The sequence below is a fragment of the Phascolarctos cinereus genome, unplaced genomic scaffold (assembly GCF_003287225.1).
Source record: "Phascolarctos cinereus isolate Bilbo 61053 unplaced genomic scaffold, phaCin_HiC Scaffold_7;HRSCAF=346, whole genome shotgun sequence".
Classification (NCBI taxonomy): domain Eukaryota; kingdom Metazoa; phylum Chordata; class Mammalia; order Diprotodontia; family Phascolarctidae; genus Phascolarctos; species Phascolarctos cinereus.
Window position 1 is genome coordinate 77,406,643 of NW_027556180.1, and position 20,338 is coordinate 77,426,980.

Sequence of the window (20,338 nt, forward strand, 5' to 3'; positions counted from 1 at the left end):
TTCAGCCCTTTATTAGGCAGCCTAAGGAGCTGAGCTCTCAAGAGCTCACCAAATTGGTATGGGACTTAGCTTAGATACTGGATTGGCTTTACCTCTACTTGATTTCAGGTTACCTGAACTCAGGTGATCCACCACCCTCAACCTACCTGACAGTAGGGACTATAGGTGTACCACCATGCTTGGCTCCACTTGTGGCTTAAGGTCTATGTGACAGCTGGACCAAATGGAATTATTGGATGGTCCAAGGATTTTATTGCAGTTTAAACTTTGATAGCTATTAGCTAACAATAACTTAACTAATAACTATTAAAGCTTAAAACCACAGTAAGACTTTTGGGATACCCTATACTTCATAAAGTTTGGGGAAGAAGAATAAAACTCAAAGATCTCTCAAAAAGAAAGTGTTTTGGAACATCATTACCTTAAGTACTTGTGTATCCTGTTGTAACAATAGAAAAGAAATACTTTATGAACTTCTAATAAAGGTCAGGTGGATGAAAACTCAAGAAATTTGGAAATGACCAAAGGGGCGGGCTGCAATAAATGGAAAGGGTATGACATGAGAAGCATCAGCAGTAGCTCAAGGAAAACTAAACCAGAATGCACTAAAGCATAAAAATACAGCACACTGCACTGCAAACAAAAACACGTCTACGGTTTAAGCCTTTGGTATCATTGTCCATGTCAACAGATCTAGTTTTTGAAAAATAAAAAGCAGATGAATCTCTGCACCAAAAATTAATAAAATAAAATAAAATAAAAGTGTACACATATTAGCAATGTGACTGGCAAACATCTGAGATGGGGAAGGGAAAAGCACTCAGGTGACATTATCAGCTTAGCTGCAAAGCATATTGTATCATAGCAAAGAAAAATTAGGAATCTGGTGCGACAGCAGGAAACCATGCGGTCACTGGCACCAATGCAAATAAATACAAGCTATGTATTCTTTAAGCATAACAACAGAAGCACTATAAGAATGAGAAGAATAAGAGATGGAACAGCTTTGGGAAAGTGCCAAGTTGGTAAAGCTATAAAAAAGCCTATTCATAAGCAAACATGCAAATCCTAAAGAAGACACACCTTCCCCAGCAGAGAAAGGTGTTTTTATATGCAGAGACACTTCCTGGACCACTTTTATACTTTTCTCAAGTGGTTCCCCAGCAGAAACACTTTCTTCAGGAACTATTTTGGCTTTCGAACTAGAATCCACTTGGACCTCAGTGAGGCCCTTTGGTTGATCTGAGGACTTAGTGGGCCCACACTCTTTGCCCCATTCTCTTTCAGGAAGAGCAGCAGGTTTCGTTTCCTCAGCCATTGGACCCTCTACTGTTTCTTCTTCTTAGGAATGAAAAAGATGTTGACATCAGGACTACAGACAATACACAGCACAACATTCAACAGAGGCCTTCTACAGATAACACTTTCAGCTCCATCTCCATGATATAATGGCAACCTCAAGTAGACTTTCTGCTACTATTAGGATGAACAAATGAATCTTATGATGAAAGATATATTATTTACTGGTTGCTATATTATAGTGTACAATCATTTACTTAATGCATTTTGATCTCCTGAAATGCCATTTATTTTGAAAATTGAGAGCTGAAAGAGTTTTAGTACTCTATTTTCCCTTAGCAGAAATGGCTATAGGTTGAAAATATGTTGAATATTTGCTGGAAATAAGAGATGGTGCTACTTGTTAACAGATGATTGTGGAATGTAGCAGTAGTGATGTACTCAGAAAAGCATTGCAATTGTTAGTTCGGTGCTGTTTTTTCCAATGCAGGAAGTCTCTACAGAAGAATTGATCACAATTTTGGAGAGAGAGCCCTAACAAAATAAACTATTAGAAGACAATTTTCATGGAGGGAAAAAACAAAAAAGACATAAAGTGCCTTGATTGCTTTGCTGTAAAACCCACCAATACTTACTAGAATTTATTCAATATTTCTATGGTACAAGAAGCAGCAGAGGATAGTAAATGGGTAACTAGACTTGAAGCTTGGAATATCTGGGTTCAAAACCAGATTCTGACATACTGGCTGTATGACCCTATGCAAGGAATTTATCAATGCTCTAGACAATTCTCTATGACAATACATGACAGAGATGGTGCCAACCTATTCTGGTAGATAGAGGGAATCTCCTCATCTGAGAATTCCATATATTAATGAAATCACAGGTCTAATTCCCATCCCCCTATTTCTAGGGCAAAATGTTACACAGTTGTCCCCTTCACTCTGTATGATATATAGAAGAAAATAAAAAATTTAAACATTTTGGAAAATACAGTTAAATTCATATTATTTTGTAGAACTTGTTTCTTGTGTACAATTTCTATCACATTAATGGAACTCCTGACATAAATAATGCCACTCATATACTTCCTATTGAATAAAAAAAAAACAGGGAAAATGTGTGCACTTTTAAAATAAGCATTGGTTTTTAGGATTTTATATCAAAAGGACTAAGAAGGCAAAATAAAATGATGCCTCACATATCCTAGGAGGACCTTTTAAAAATCACCAGGTGATAGTACAGTCATTTAAATTTTAAAGAATAGTAACAAATGACTAAATCCAATAAAATGTTTTATCCATTTGTTTTTCCCATTTACATTTGAAATGTAAATGAGGAGAAATTAGTTGGAAAATATTCACATTAATGAAAAACTGTAATTATAGTTGAATTAAATCTCAATGGGAGAGTTATACTGTGGAGAGTAGAAATTGCTAGAGTGAAATGTGATTTTTTCACATTTTATTTCTGATACAAAAACTATTATTGATATAAGTGGATGTACATATTTATGAAGAGGTTTGGGGGTGCTAGGACCCTGAGAATGCCAAGGCAGAGTTGCCCAGAATGAATTCACACGCTTAAGGCTTCTCTTATTCAAGTGGCAAAAATGTTCATTATGACACCAATAGAAGTGGGCAAGAGTTCTTAGGGAACCTGTAAGGTAGTGAGGATGGTGCTGGGGCTTATATGGAAAAGGGACAAGGGAAAGAATCGCCAAGGATACTAATTAGGTAATCTAGGGACTTCAAGGGATATATCAGGGGTTCAGGTGTCTTTGGGAACAGGTGCCTATAATCTATGGATGGGAAAATGCAGGGACTCTGCAGAGATAACTTTGTTGATACCAGACATTAATGGAGAAAAGACAGGTTTTTTTCGGTTTGGTTGCCAGAGGCATGGACTTTGGGGATCTGATATGAGGGAGAGTCCTTGGGCCAGCCAGAAACAAAAATCCTGGGGCCAGTATCCCTATGTCTTTTCTGATAAGGTCATATATTCTGTAACAAGGGAAAATTTTTTCACAGGACAGGGGCCTACTGAAAAAACTGGGAAGCTTCCACAGACATGATTTTAGGGATGGGGCCCAAGTGTCCCATCATTTACTACATTAATATTTACTCAAATTGACATTTTTACTTTGGGAACTTATTTCTGTAAGTGATATTTTTGCCTTTCTGAGTCTACTTAACCAAGTTCATTTAAATTGCCCTTTCATGGTGGTATAAAGTAATTGATTTCTGTGATCAAGTTAAAAGAATTTTAGTGTTGCTGTCTTATGCTACCAGACTAGATTCAATGTGACATGCAATTAAAGTTTTTCAAAATCCATTTAGATTTCTTTGGTTGCCATTTTTCATTAATCATGCTTATTTGCTCTATCTTAATCATCCTTCATCCAAGTCACTTGTACTTTTCTTCCTTTTACTATTTTATCTTCTGGATACCATTAGAAGATTGATTTTTTTCCCCTATAAATACACATTCCTTTACTTTATCAAATTAGGGTTGGCAATATACTGGTGTATTTTAATTTCAAGAAAGATTGGCATATCTACTGTAGGATATCACCAGACTACAGGATACAGGATATTAGGTTATATGATTATAGGGCACTCAGCTATTATTCACAATAGTAGGATTGTCTACAACTGCATTTCTTAATATCATAGTCACACATACTTGTCTTTTCTATTTCCATTCCATTTCCATTCCATCTTCAAGTAATATCTTTTTTAAAGCTTAAGAAGAATAGTTGGCTTTCCTTCATGGTGTTGATTAAATTGTTACTATATAACTAATTGTGTGCCTCATCTCATTCCATCTCAACAAAACCAATTAAAATAAACAATAATAATCATAGATAACAAATATATAGCAATTTAAATTCTGTAGAACAATTGACATTGGCCCAAAAATACAAATTATTTATATGCAAAATATTTGATCCTCCCAGTAACTCTTTCAGGTAGTCATATTTTTATCCCCATTTTACAGCTGAGGGAACTTGCCCAGGGTAACACAATTGGTAGATGTCTAAGGCAGGATTTGAACTCATGACTTTTTGACTCTTGAATCCAATGCTTTAGCCACTATGCCACGTAGCTACCTCAACAAGGCCACTAAGTGATTTTCTTCCCTGTTTCTGAACATAGGTAAATGGTACTAGGAAAGAATTAAAGTCACATAATCAATTCTGCCCCAACAGATTACTGAAGTGACGATGCCCCAAATTATTCACTTATGCATCATGAACTTAGCACATAGTTAAAAGCAGAACCTGTTACTTTTAAATTATGTTCCAATGATGTTATGTGCCTGGGCAAAAGAATACAAGACACATACAGATCTTTGTTAGCTTATACAAGAAAAGAAATTTGTATACTCCCTGGTTTATCTATTAATAGGTGGTGGGAAGGATTTATCCCAGAATTAACCTCTCACCTTGTTCTTGGCAGGAAATCTTCCTTTTAAACACATTCATTATACCTCTAAGAAAGCAGTGGACCTGATGTGCATAAGGACTTCATTTCCATGTGGAAAAAACAGGCTGTCTCTGTTCCCTCCCCAACATGAAGGCACATGTAACATGATGAATATGGTCAAGGTTTCAGGGAGGGGAGGAGGAGCAAAAAGGGACCATGCTTGGTTCACCTTTGTCATGGCTCAACACGGCCTCTGCCATCTGCATGGTGACACTGGGGAGCATACTAGAGTCAGTCCACTCAGAGCTGAACAAGGGGTGCTCATGGTACTCCTCATCTGAATTGTAAGGGTCATCATCGGGCACAGACACTGAAATGGAGGGGGCTAGGAGCTTACGCCTGTTCCCGCTGGTGGCAGGCAGAGGTCCCACTTTATCCTCAGCCCCTTCATCTACAAACAGACACACGGAAGAAACTGCAGGGAGAACTAGACAAGACAGACAGACACAAGATAAGACGGGACAGGTTGGAGGCATGCACAGGGACAGAGAGATCCATGGAAGCCACAGGGTGGGATGAATGGATGAACATCAGCCAGGTCAGAGCCAATGAAGAATGGGAAGAGGTGAATGTTTGTTTCATGCTTCAATATCCAGTGAATTCAACTTATTCCTTTGGACAATTTTATTGCCATTGATTGATCTACATGAGTCACAGGCAGTGTGCAGCCTTAGCGCATTTCAGAAGTCTTCTATATCATTTCTTCAAATAAGCTCAAAGAACCATAGAAACATTGGAATGGAAACACAGCACTAGAAAAATTAATCCACCATTTCCTTAGGGAGAAACCAATTTTCAATCTTCTCATGTTTACAAATGTGTAAATTTCATCAGCTACAAAAAAGAAAGTTGTTAAAAATAGGTGACAAAGTAAGGGCAAAACTTTTTCTTATTTGGAGTACTATAAAATACTGAAATTAACTGGAATGCTCAGGGAATGAGGCATGCTGCTTATTTCAATTTTCTGACTAACAGAAGGTTAGCTAGAAATTCCTTTTAATAGGAAAGCTTGTTGAAAATTAAGTATTCAAAACTCATTCTAAGTATATCAGTCTTCATTCCTGCCTCAATAAAGTTGGGCTCAGAGAACATGATGACTTTTTTTTTTGATAACTGAGGTTTGTGTAGTGCCTTGAGGTCACCAGTTTGGACATTCATCCTCGCTGTATGTGACTGTTAGATGCAGACAGCAGAAGAGATGGGGTTGAATCTGCACTGGTACGTTGCAACTGGTATTTTTGAACATCTCTCTGATATAAGCTTGCTTTCTTGGGATTTGTTTCTTTCTCTTAAAAGTAGTATTCAAGGAAAAAAAACCATTTGGTAATTCTAGTTTGTTGGCTTCTGGTTAAAGCTTTACTATATATGCATATTATTTTTAGTTCCTTATAATACTGACATGACCTATGTTTTCTAGCTTCCATTGTCCTTACACTCCACTGCCTGTGTCCCACTGAATTTCTCTGGAAACATCTTTCATTCCTGTCCAAACAAGCTGGTATCTCACCCTTTTATAAGATTCAGCAAATAAGAGTACAATAAAATCAGCTTTCCTCCTTCAAATTGGCTAAATGTGAAACCACATAAGTACAATTAAAATAATTTGGTGATAATCTAAATTTGAAAGAGTTTCTTTTTTATCTTCTCTTTTCTCTTTTCTATGCTGATTTGCAGTAAATCCTGGTGGAAGCAGCAATCCTCCAACCCTGTGGTTTTAATCTTCTTATAATTGGCTCATATGATTACAGGGTCACTGGTGTTCAGCCAAATACCACCAGCACAAACCATCTTTTCTTGTTCTCCACAAATGGTAGTTTGCCCTTGGGATTTTTGTATTCTTCTGCTACAAAAATTACAAAAAATAAAAAAACGAAACAAAACACCTGCTTCCACCTCTGCTAAACCATTCATTGCAGAAATTGGCCAGATGCTATACTTTCAGAATCCCTTAGATAAAGTAGAGAAAATGAAAGAAGGAATGAAATCACTTCAGCCCCCATTTTTGCCTTTCTTATCCCCAGAGCTTAGTCTGGTATGGTAAGCATTTAATAAGTTATTGCTGGCTGACCAGATAAACTGTATTGAGTAGATGCAAAAATGGAAAATGAAGCCTTCCCCCTGATTCCAATTTCTTGAATAATGCTTGGGTATGCATTAATTTCACTGGGGAAAAAATCCATAGACTTTATATTTGAAGAGTTTTTCAACCTATTAGATAGCTTTTCAAGTATTTTGTATTCAACCTATAGGTTGGATATCTATTCAGGTATTTCAAGTATATTAAAAGTAAGTATTTGCTTCCTGTGAAATAGAGACTATCTATATTTCTATATTTGAATAGGACAATTTAAAAATGTGTAATTATATTCTCACCTACATTTAACTCACTCATTATCTTTAAAGGGATATAGGGACTCTAGTCAGCCCCTTGGTGGGGGGGGAAACATTTTCCCAGAGGACAGAGGACTATAAGAAAGCAAATTATAACCTCTGAATACCATAGCGTCTTGAATTTAAGGACACTTGGAAAATTGATTTTGTGGGGGCCACTGTAACCAGAGAGAGAGAGAGTTATTCATTGAAGACAATTTACATTTTCCTTTAAAGAGTTCTTTGTTTCCCCTCCAAAGCTGAGTTTGAATCTGAAGTGAAATTTTTACAAAGATAGGCATATTGCTGAAAGTGTGTTTTTTTTTTACGATAATGAGGATGGTGAAAATTCAGCATTATATTTCTTTTCATAGCCTATAAGACATATAACTTTTGGTGGCCTCAAGAACATAGATTAATAAAACTTTAGAACTGGAAGTTACCTTAGACATCATCTTGTCAAGCCCCTTATTGATAGCATATAAAAAACTTCTTTTTTAATATCAAGGTGGTAGTTTTAAACCATTATTCTATAAGAAAGAAAAGTGCATTCGCTTCTGTATTTGACAAACGATTACATAATTTAGAACGATCCCAAAATTTCTATCAAATCATTTATTGTATTCTTGTTGTCCATTTGTCCCAAAAGGAATCATGATGTACCCAAACTGCAGGTAACCTCAACCTCAAGAGGGGCAAAGAACTGACCAATTATTCAAACTGCTACATGTGAGTATGTGTATGCCTGTATCTGTGTCTGTATCTTTTAATGAAATCTTTATTTAGAATCACTCATTCACAAAGACAAGGCTGCCTCTGGTTTGATGTAACTAGGTATCCTAGGTATACTCTTAGCCTTAAATACCACCTGCCTCCATAGACTTCCTAATCTACATGTAGCAATATCTAAATTTATCAACCTGAACACATTTTTGAATGTAAGTATAATTAGCAACTGAGAAGCATTCAGATTTCTTAAATACTGAAATTTCCATGAGAATATAAAAATGAGTAATACTTCCTAGTAATATTATGATATAGTAGCAGGCATCATAGGTTTTGTTTTGTTTGCTCTTGAAAGAACCTTAAAAAATACCTTGTCCAGATGTTTCATTTTACAAATGAAGAAACTGAAATTTGGAGAAGTTAAGTGACTTCGCCAGTGTCACTCAGGAAGTCAATAATGGAATCACAATTTGAACTTAGGTCCAGGGACTAAAAATTCAATGTGTCCCGCCCCCCCAAACCATACTACCACTGGCTTATACATTGTTTTGTGCAAGTTACTGGCTGAACTGGGCAATATTCCCTTTCTTATTGGATCAAAAATATAAATTTCATACCTATTTGCATAAAGTTAGGGAAAAAAGCAAAAGAGCATATCTATAAATTCAATTTCCATTAAAAATTCAGCACTAAGAATCACATACTTTTTCCCTGTAATATAACGTATTTAGTTTCAAAGTGATAATTTATTTTCTACAGCCAAGTAATGAAAATGAGAGATAAGCAGATAATTATCATGGTAGTGAGAAAATTTTTCCATAGCATTTGTTAACTCTTAAAGTACTTTATTAATGGATGATTTCAAGGATATTGTTTCAGGATGGATGCTTAGGACTTTCTTTGAACACCTAATAATAACAATAGCTCTAATAATAATAACTGACATTTATACAATGCTTACAGTTTAAAGGTTTAATTAAGGCTTTACTTTTTTTTATTTTATTCTAACATAGTGAAGGCAAAACCCTAAAATTAAACATTTAAATATATATATTATAATTTATAGTATTAATTATATTGTTATAATTTTATATTAAAATATGTGTTTTATATATATATTAAACATTTTAATTTTAGGTTTTTGCCTTCACCTTAGTTATTTAGATTTAAATAATTTCTCAGCTGATGAGAGAAATTGGACTATAAAAATTCTGTTACAGTTGACTGAATTGTGGACACTGGTCTTGACCCATTGCACAGCCACCAATATTTTGCAGTGACTAATAGGGCTAGTAATCATTTCAGCCTTTTAAAATATTTTCCATTGTATTAAGCAAGCTCAATGGAGGTGAAGGATTCAAAAATAAGTATTCTGTGATTTACTTTCAACACCGATTTCCTGGAAAAGGAAGCTGAAACTAAAAACACTTAAAGCTACAGAAATGGCAGGTTCAAGGCAATGACTCATCTGACTTGTTCTTCCAGAGATTGGGGCCTGTTCCTGCTGCCCTTTTATGAAGTGGCTACAACTTGGAAGCAATCCAGAACCTTGCCTTAGATCTGCAATTTTTCAAAGAAACATTGTTTCATATTTTCAAAAACCTTTCCTTCTCACCTGAAATGAAAACTTCAATAAATAAAAAAAGAGTTCTCTTTGAAAAGTTGCTCCTTCTAATTCTTGGTTTCCCTGAAGTCTGGCAACATCAAAAAGAATGCCTGGAAGAATCCAATGGACTCCTGCCTTGTATTATTGATTATTTATATTCCAAGTCTCCTTTGAAGTCCCAAGAGCCTGAAGTATGCCTATCTAACCACCCTCAATATGTGTTTAGGAGGATAGGATTAGTTATATTCCATCAACGACCTCAAGTCTAAAGACACTGGAACCCCTTAGGGATACCGTTTGCTATGAAGTAGAAAAAGTGGTAGAGCTTTGGAGGTGAGTTTCACCAGTCCCAATAAATTCCATCTGGCATTGCATGATCTCAAGACCAGTGTTAGAAGAGGACCTCAGTATTGCCCAGCAAATGCTTTTAGTTATCTTCCTTTCTCTTCATTTGCTAAGTCCCACATGTAAGTGCTTTTGATTTGGGGATGGTGGAACTTTTGTATAACATCGTGTGTTAGGCCTAAAGATCAACTACCTGTCTTGATGGAATTTGACTACAAGATATCCTGACTCATGAAATACGGACCTGGGTTATAATGAGCTGCATCACGCTCAATTTTGTATTTGAATAGTCAATTTTGACATAAAAGGAATTTTCAAAATTGATGCTCGACTATTTCAACTAATGGAATCAGGTCTCTGAAATTCTCCTTAACCCAAGATTTTGGTTATGCTCTGGAACTATACTTTGAAAATATTATCTTCAGTATGTGTTACTGCTATTTTACAAAATATTCAATGTCCTCTACCATACCAGATGGTCTGTCCTGCTAGGGCTCTGCTTCCCAAATTACTTTATAGTTAACTACTCAATTTTTATTTATTCTCTTTCAATTTATTTTGTAGAAATTTATATATGTCCCTGTTGCTTCTCCTGTTAGGATTATGGGTTCTTTGCTAGTAAGAATTGTTTCATTCATTGGTTTTTCATCCCTGGCATCTAGCACAGTGCTTGGCACATAGTTGGCATATTTACTGATTGGCCCTCGAATCATAGTTGTTTTCGCTAAAATGGACTGATGCTCTTCCAAGAGTCCATTTTCTGGTATTTTCAGTGAATCCACATGGATTCTGAAGACAACTGCCTCTGGTGCAACCACTACTCAGTTCTTTCAATCTTGAAAAACTTGTGAACTTTTCAGTTGGCACATCATCTGTGTTTGCCACCACAGGCTGACTTGTGAAGGAAAACTGTCCTCATGATAGGAATGATGCATTCCCTCCACAAGAACACTAGAACAATAATAGTCTCAACATTTTAAGTTTTTTAAAAAAGAAAGGGTAGAGAAACCCTAATTCTGACCTTGGATGTATAGTGGTCCCTGCACTGGCTTTTCAGTTTCTTCAGGAATACAGGCCAAATGTCTACAACAGTCATGGGGTCAAAGGTATAAAGAAAGCCATCTCAAAAATAGGTAGCTTAAGGCAGTAGGGCGATGCTAATCATAAGCTTGTCCAAGCTTCCTTACAAACCCAGACTTCTGGGGGTATTACTTGTTTATTTAGTGATTAGGTCACAAATCTTTGCAAATAGCCCAGAGAATAAGTATAGAGAAATACAAGATTAATCATGATAATAAATTAGCAATGATACAAATTAACAACCTTAAATTATTATTTTTAATGGTCTCTTATGTGTTGCCTCTGGGGAAAAGATCACCAAACCCAAACCAAACCAAAACAAAAAACACCCCACGCAATTAGTACAAAGTCACAAATCCTTTAACCCATAACTGTTAGCTCATTTCAGAAGTCAGGGAACCCTTACCTCTGCTTAGAAGTGTTGAACTATGTCTTGGTTACTTCCTCACTTGGGTGAGAATCACAATTAAGGTGATTACTCATCCATCTTCAAGGAAAAAGAAATCACACCTACACTCACTAATTCAAAAACTCCACTGCAGTCTCCTACACAAATCAATAAAAAAAACCCCATACATACAAATAATCCAGTAAATCTAATCAGCCAGCTATTTTTAAAAAAGACTGACTAGTACCAAGTTACTAATTTATTTTAATTATCTAACAAAATGAAACCACCTATTTTTAAAAAGTAACTGGTTATTTCACTGGCTTCAACAGCTATTTAAACACAGAAACCTATCAGTTTGGCCCTAGCCCATTTTTACCTCACAGCCCTACACACCTGTTACATATTTGTGGCAATTAGGAGTGAATGTTATTCAGATCCTCTGCCAAAGCTATAGATTTGCCTAAGCCTCAAATGTCTCGTTTGTGAAATAATGTCTACACTTTAAATGTCAATCAATTTCAATTATGCAAAGTAAGATGTTACAGAGAAAAAACAATGGATATGAGTTGATTTTTAAAATTGCTTCTTTGTGTGCTTGTAACTCAGAAATATCTCTCATTTTAAAAACAAGGCATTGGTTCTTGATGTAATTTCATGTGTGCATTTTTTTAACAATGAAAATCAGAACCTAATCCCAAAACATTAAAAATTGGTCCTAAAATCATAGGTAGTAAAGTCATTTTGATGCTTCATAGGATTTAGATCTAGAACAGACCTTGATGACCACCTATGATCCACTCATTTTATAAGGAAGGAAGCGAAGGCTCAGAAAAGTGCAATAATAGGCCAACCAAGACACCCAGTTAGTAAGTGGTGGTCAGGAATGCAAGCATAGGCCTTTTTTCTTTCTAAATCCAATGTTCTTTCCAGTTATAACTTCAAGTTAAATTTTATGGAAAGTGAGGTGACCTTATTTCCTCTTCCCTCTCCTCCAATAAGCTACCATAACAAAAGTTATTGAATTCAACTCCTGGAAGTAATGGGAGAGGAATTATTCTAGAAAAGGGACAACTATATCATCACATGTTTCAATGACAAGGATAGTCAAGTCAAGCCATGTTTTGTTCATATTTTAACTAAATTTGTCCAATTTCCAGGGTTGGATTTTTTTCGGTAAAGTAGATGCAAGGTCATTATGTAGAATTCCAAAGGGTGACTGTCCCTCACAATCCCAAACTGTGAAAAGACCCCCTGGCCACTGAATACATTCCCCACAGAATGTGGAAGTCATAACCTATTAAAGCTGTGATATTTTATGTCCTCAGGAGGGCACTCAGCTGCCCAATGACTACATATGTCAATTAAGAAGGATTAACTAGCCACTTAGAGATGAATGTACCTCATTATAAAATTACCTTTTATTGTTTCTAGAGTAGACAACAAGAATATAAACTACTTGAGGGCAAGATCTATTTCATTACTATCTCATATCTTCAGTACTTGGCATATTATAAGTACTACTGTAAGTAAAGGGCTCCTAAATCATTTTGTTTTGACACAGAGTTCAAAAGCTTGCAGATTATTTTGTATCTGGTCTGAGATTTCACTGGTATAGGGAACTCCTAGTTAAGAAACTCCCTATACCAATGCAGATTAGCAACAGTTCTGTCCATAATTTATAGTCTTAAAGACTTCTTTGAGGCACTGAGAGGTTAAATGATTTGCCCAGGTCACACAGCCAGTATATATCAGAGGCAGGACATGGACCCACATGTTCCTGACTCCAAAACCACTTCTTTGTCCAGTACAGCACACTCCTTGATTTTTTTAGAGAAGAAAACACTCAAACTCACGAAGAACTGAAAAAAAGACATAAATTAACAAATGACTGACTTCCTTAAAATAATTTTATTTTAAACTATTTGGTATATACATGCTCAAATGAATGAATATTTTGGTTTATTTGTATTAAAATCCAATCTAGGTAATTTGCATGTGTGTCTCTACAGATAGAGAAATCTCTGTGTGTAAATATCTCTCTAATAAATATATAGAGATATATACACATGTATATACATATATACATACATATGGGGAGAGGGACAGAAAGAGACAAAGAGAGACAGAGAGACAGAGAGATAGAGAGAGAGAGGCAGAGAGACAGAGACAGAGAGAGAGGGAGAAAGAGAAAAGAGAGAGAGAGAGAGAGAGAGAGAGAGAGAGAGAGAGAGAGAAAGAGAGAGAGAGAGAGAGAGAGAGAGAGAGAGAGAGAGAGAGAGAGAGAGAGAGAGAGAGAAAGAGATTAGCAGTATGGTGTAGTGGAAATAGTGCTGTACATAAGTCAGAGAACATGACCTATGATTGAATTTTGGGTCTGTCCCTTATTATTTGTGCAACCTCAGACAAGTCAGTTAACCTTTTTAAGGTTTCAGTCTCCTTGCGTAAAATGAGATTGGGCTAGATGTATTTTAAGGTTCCTTCCAAACTCTAAATCTATGATCTTATAAAATATGTATAAAATATATTTGATTTTAAATTATTCTAGAAAACCTCAGGATTTTTCTGTATCTATGATACTATATATATGTACACATGTATATGTATATATATTTAAAGCTTAATCAGATATATTTGGCTTTACATACATATATGTATAAATAGACATACATATTATTATCAATGTTTATCTGCAAGAAACAACTAAAATGATCAAAGAGGAAAGAAATGGAAAGGTGGAGAGTAAAATAAAAAATGAATTAAAACCTTAGAATGAACTTAGTGTGTCTTATGCAGATACACACGAATATGCAACACAGTAAAGCAATTCATTGTTGAGGTGTAACATAATCTGTAACTTAACTTGGCAGTTTTATTTTAACACTGAATGAATGAAGCAGTTTAAACGGCCCACTTCAAGCAATAAAGGGCTAATGGTAACATCCTGCCCTTAAATAGTGCTTTTCATTTGAGAGTCTGAAGGAATTTTACACCAAGGCAGTGCCCTATTTTGTCGCTGGGGAGAAGAAAGCTTACATAGCATTATATTAATGCTTCACTGAGTTGCTGGTGAACTGGATTCTTCAGATTTCAAGAGCTATGGTCTGGAAGGTGTCCTGCTAGGGATGAAACCCAGTTTCTTGGCTCTAAATTTGTCATTTTCAATCCTAGCTAACATTTTCTCAAGGTTGCATATGTCTCTCTGATAGGCTTAAGTCGGATTCCTGACATTACATAATCGACTTATGAAAATGTTAAAGCCATTCCTGATGCTATTTAAGAGCCATTAAACATCCTGGTTGTCCTTGCTGTCAGAAGAATCTAGCATTAGAACAGTTATTATTTATTTTAGCTCCTTAAAGGCAAAGAGTTATTTTTTCTTTCTTTGTTCACCACATACTCTGATTTATACAATTTATTTATACAATATACATTTTTAACTAATTCCAAGTTACTTGAAAGATAAAATATCTTCTGCAAGCTAAGGTGAGGGGCAAAAAAGCTAAGGCAGAGCCAAGGCAAGTTTATCTACCGATATCTTAGAAAGTTTGACTCCTATGAATTGGAGCTTGGCTCCCCTTTATCTGAGGACTATGTCCCCAAATGTCCCATTTGTGCTTACCTTCCTCCACTGTTCCAGTCTGTTCAGAGGCTGGTGATGGAGGTGGAGAGGGAGGCAGATTAGCGGACTCTTCAACTGCTAGAGATGGAACAATGAAGAAATAAATGGGATTGAGCAATTCATAAGCTACACATACTAATATATCATACTAATTTCAATGAGGGCTTTCTAGTCAATTCAGGGAAAGATACAAAAGTAAAGTACAATTAATAGACTCAAAGATATTATGGTAGGCATGCTTTTTAACCTTCAATAAAAGCAAAACATTTCATTTTTACTAGAAAGTATGTAAATCATCAAAATAAATGAGCAAATCTCTATTGATAGTGACCATCAATTTATTCAGCTTGTCTTCTTTATGCCTGCTAGATTGGTAAAATATTTACTCCTTATTCTTATAGATTGCCTCCAAACTTACACATTAAGACTCTTGACTTTGGATTTGATCTGAAAAGGGAAGATGAAGCTCTCTGCCTCACTTTTTTCAAGTTATTTTTTTAAAAAAAGTATATGATAAAAATTTTTGTTAAAAATATAAAAAAGTTGTTAAAATATAGAAGGATTTTTATCCACTTACATAAAAACACAAAATGCTGCTAGTATATGCCAACATTCTAAAACAATTTGGGGCAAATAACCCTTGGAGGGAAGAGAATATGTTAATGAAAATGCCTGCCTATCCTTTGACCTTAACACTATAGATAATTATGAATATTGTTAGAAGGTTCTAAGGATTTCATTTAACTCAATTAAATGAAGGATTTTTTTTTCTTCTTTAACATCTTCATCTTCTTTATGGTACTTACCAACCACAGTTGGTAAGGGCTTTGCAGAGAAAACAATTATTGCTCAAGATAGCAGCAGAACCTACCCATTTAAAATATATCATGAATTTTCATTTCATAGATTGAGATCAACTATGACTGTTGGAAAATATTTACTTAATTCTTTAGACCTATTGGCTTAAATCTGACTTTTCCTAAGTATCCAATAAAAAAAATCAAAACATGAATTAGACTTTCTATGAAAATATGCGCCTATCACTAAGTCAAAGTTAAGATTGTGTGTGTGTGTATGTACATGCCCCCACTCAACAAACTTGAGGGCCTTTAATAACATTGCCTTATTTAAGGGCAATTTAATATATTTTATATATAATTTACTGGAGTATATTATTTTATTTCTATTATAAAATTAAAAGTAAAGAATTGAAGCTGTGCAGATAAAAATCCTAAACTCTAAGTAAGCTATATGATTGCCTAGAAGAAGAAATCCAAACCTATGATGCAACATATAACTTTAGTAGAGATGTGCAGGGGTCAGAGATGTACCTACCTATTAGTTTACTGTATGTACTTTGCGTTATATACAAATTTGATTTCCTTCCTTCCTTCCTTCCTTCATTCCTTTCTTCTTTCCTCCCTCCCTTCCTTCTTTCCTCCCTCCCTCCTTCCCTTCTTCCTTCCTTCTTTCCTCCCTCCCTCCTTCCCTCCTTTCTTTCTCTCTCTTTCTTTCTTTCTTTCTTTCTTTCTTTCTTTCTTTCTTTCTTTCTTTCTTTCTTTCTTTCTCTCTTTCTTTCTTTCTTTCTCTCTTTCTCTCTTTCTCTCCTTCCCTCCTTTCTTTCTCTTTCTTTCTTTCTTTCTTTCTTTCTTTCTTTCTTTCTTTCTTTCTTTCTTTCTTTTCTTCTTCTTTCTTTCTTTCTTTCTTTCTCTGTTTTATGTGTCTTCAGGACCCTCTAGTCATGGATATCAATCCTTCCCAACCTCCCACCTTTGCAATTCCCTAAAGTACCTTTGATCCAATGAATACGTAATCAGATTTAAAAAGTGAAAATGGTTCACTGCCATAAAATTAAAACAAGCGTGCAATTTGAAATTGCTCTTAAGTATGAGACAGAAAATTAGCCTCCACAAAGAGAGAGGAAGGAGAGTTGCTGCTTGCTCCAAAATAGTTTTGGACATGATTTTAGTGTATATCCTTCTAAGAGAATGTAGCCAGGGATACAATTGGTGGAGTGTAAAGAAGAACAAACAGGGAATTAGGTACTAGAATCAGGCACCAAAATTAGATGTTTTAGCTATGAAAGGTTTCTTTATCAATGAGTTAGGCAAGATGACTAATGAGGTCCTTTCCAACCCTCCAATTCTGTAATTCTGAAATTTGTTATCTGGCTTCACTTCTTCCTAGGTGCGTGATCCTAAACAAATTGTTTTATCTTTCTAATCCATGGTTTTCTCATCTGTAAAATGGGAATAATAATATTCTACCTTACCTTACAATGCTGCTACAGGGAGAACACTTTGGAAAACACTATACAAATATGAAATGTTGTCACTGTTATTAGAATTATATCTTCAATAAGTCTCCTAGGCAAAGGGAAATGACAAGCCAAGTTGATGGTATCTTTTATTCAATTCAACAAATATATTTTTGAAGATCTACTGTGTGAAGAAAAATGTCGATTGGAAGAGGAGACTGAAAGTTAGATAAAATGATTTTCCTACCTTCATTCAGGTTATACTCTAGTATGGGCATAAGGTACAAACATAGAATACCATGATTCAAAATAATAAACATAAAGTACAAGAAAAAGTGTTACGTGAAGTCTGAGGCAGTGGCCTTTTCCAGGCTGCATATGTGCTTCTGAAAGTGGACCTTATAGGTTGGGAAGATACTCAAGGAAAAGGTAAAAGGATATGTTCAGGAAACAAAGAATAATCTAGTTTGACTTGAATATAGCAGAGCAGGAAGGCTGAAATGGCAGGGTATTATCAGTGGGTAGAGAGCCTTGAATGACAAAGACATTTGAATTTTACTTCATAGACAATAGGAAGCCACCGAAGAGTTTGTTGCTTGGTTGAGTAAAGGAGGGATAAGATTAGAACTCTGCATCTGTAAGAGGAGTTTGGTAGTTCTCTAAAGCAGAGATTAGAGTAGAGGAGAATGAACCTCAGGACCTTAGTTTCCCCATTTATAAGATAAGGGGTGAAATACAGCAGATGGCCTGGAAGGTCCTTCCACCTCTTAGCCCTAAAATACTAAGCCCTATTCGGATGCTATTGAAATAGTCCAGCATGTGAGTAATAAGGGCCTATACTGGATCATAGCAGTTGAAATAGAGAGGAAAAGGTGGAGGAGAGATATTATGGAAGCTATGAAACCAACACTTGATAACCAGTTGGAGGTTAAGAAAAAAGGGGACAGAGAAGGAGTCTTTCTGTATGCTTAAAGCTATGCAGTTATAACATGGCTCTTTCCTGACTGAACTAGAGTTTTCTCTAATTGACCTAGTTCTAAGTAGATGAAAGAACGGAGGGAACTAATTAGGGTAGAAATTCAAAATCTGTCTACCCCAAAGGGCACTCAGGATACTTAGAGCTTCCTGCTTATAAAAGATGGCTTAAGGCCTAGAATGCCACGGCAACCTTGGCCACCCCTATGAAGCAGAATCGATACAGATTGAGGACCAAATACAAACAGGAAGCACAGATAACCCTGGCAAGCTCCTGGATTTACCTATAGGGAGTCCTGCAGGTTGGTCTTTATGCTGGGCTTCTTTTTCTTGTTCACCTTTCAGGACTGCAACAGCTTCCGCAGTTACTACTTGGACTATCCTTGCAGATACTTCCTCTGTAATAAACAGTGGCAAAAGGAGAAGCAGAGTTTGATAAAAAAAATTATTTTTATCCATGCAATGAAAAATGAGTGGATAAAGGGGGAAATATCACCAAAAGATCAGTTTTTTCTAAACTTGCTTTCTCCAATCTCAACAAAAATATGTTTAAAAAGAGTTTATAAAAATAAGTATTTTTAAAAAGCATTAAAACTCCTTGCTTAGGCAAATAAGAAATATATAAAAATAATAAGCCAGGCAAATATAAAATGATGTAAGTAACATCAAGGACTTACTGATTTTACTTGACTTAAACTTCAATTCAGTTCAGTTCAATGAGCAATTATTGGTTGCCTACTATGTACAAAAAATATTGTGGTTAAGGCACTGAGGGGATGAGAAGGACCTTGATCCTGACATTACTGAGTGAATATCTTAGTAAAGGAATAAAAAATACACACATATAAATAACTATAATAGAAGATAAAACACAGTAAGTACATAATAACCCTTATTTTCTACTTATAGGGACAAACCAGAGTTAAACTCTACAAACAGCTCCTCTCCGAGGTAGAGGGGAGAAGGGTAGATATTTCCAGAGTTTGTGTTCTTCTGACCTAGGTTTTGAGCCTTGATGAAATCAGGCTTACCTTTATACAATAGGAGGAAGACTTGAGTGAGGGGTTCTTGAAGGAAAAATACCCAAGAATGAGAAGTTTTTATGGGACCTTCCAAAGTTTGTGGTCTTCTGGCATAGCTATTAGGCCTTCATGAACCTAGGTTTACCCTTATGCCACAAGAAAAGGATTTGAGTTCTTGAAGTAAAAGTACTAAAAGATGGAAAGTACACCCATGGAGAGCCTGGCTAGAGAAACCACCCTAGAAGTATGAGAAGGGTGTTCATAGCATGACTTCCTCACATTTGTAAAGTACTCTTTACAGCAATACTTTGGGGCAGTTGTGGGTAGAACTATCACTACCTCTACTTTGCAGATCAGGAAACTGAGGCCCAGAAACAGTTAGTGGCTTGCCAAAGGTAAAAGAGCTAATAAGTGGCAGAGTTGGGCCTCGATCCTAGCTTTTTTGATGGTAGCTTCCACAATCTTTTCTACTACATGCTGTATTGCAACTTTATTGTGATGTGGGCTAATGTTATCTATCCGTGTGGTCTTTTAAACATAGAACTAAGTAGAGGAATAAAAAAGTATCCTTAAATATTGATTTCTAATTCCACGCTTTTAGCAATGAAATCATGCTTCCTAATATACTATGTGACTGGGCTTAGACACCTAAAAAGAGGAAAACTACATGACCTTTTAAAGTTCATAATCAAGTGCACTGCAGATTAATATATATGTATATGTATATTCATATTGCATATTCACATATATTTACTCTAAAATATTTTAAAAGGAGCTGAATTGATAACCTTTTCCTATTTGTCTGATAGTTCACCTCAATTTAAGCAATTATTTATAGTCATAATTGGTAATTGGTATTCCACAATTTGGATAGAAACCTTTAGGATACTGGTCACAGGTAAGTATATTTAAACTAAGTTGAGTTAGGATTTCCAATCCACTATACTGAATTCTGCCCATTTATTTTACTGGGTATTAATGTAGTTAATTTAAAGGTTATTCAAAGCTACCAAGTGTATATTGTACTCCAAAGCCAAGGCTGGAAGGAAAAGGTAAGATCTACAACTGGCAAGAATTTATTAAGAGGTTATTATATGCTGAGCACTGTGTTTGGTGCTAGAGACATAAAGATTAAAGGTAAAGATTATGTAAATATAAAG

At 35.6% G+C, this 20,338-nt stretch overlaps 1 protein-coding gene across 17 annotated transcripts in view; it reads right to left on the bottom strand.

Annotated features, from left to right (window-relative positions):
* The window catches only part of MAP2 (microtubule associated protein 2), a 372,733-nt gene that overhangs the window by 50,334 nt on the left and 302,061 nt on the right, over window positions 1–20,338 (bottom strand). For 15 of the 17 annotated variants that reach the window (XM_078147423.1, XM_021008702.2, XM_078147426.1 and 12 more), the window contains 2 exons: window positions 18,441–18,554; window positions 14,925–15,002 (listed from right to left, as the gene is read on the bottom strand). In XM_078147423.1, coding sequence (XP_078003549.1) covers window positions 14,925–15,002; window positions 18,441–18,554 — 192 coding nt within the window. Of the gene's footprint in view, window positions 1–1,083; window positions 1,342–14,924; window positions 15,003–18,440; window positions 18,555–20,338 lie in introns of all 17 variants that reach the window. The other 2 variants (XM_021008691.2, XM_078147429.1) reach the window with 2 other exon arrangements.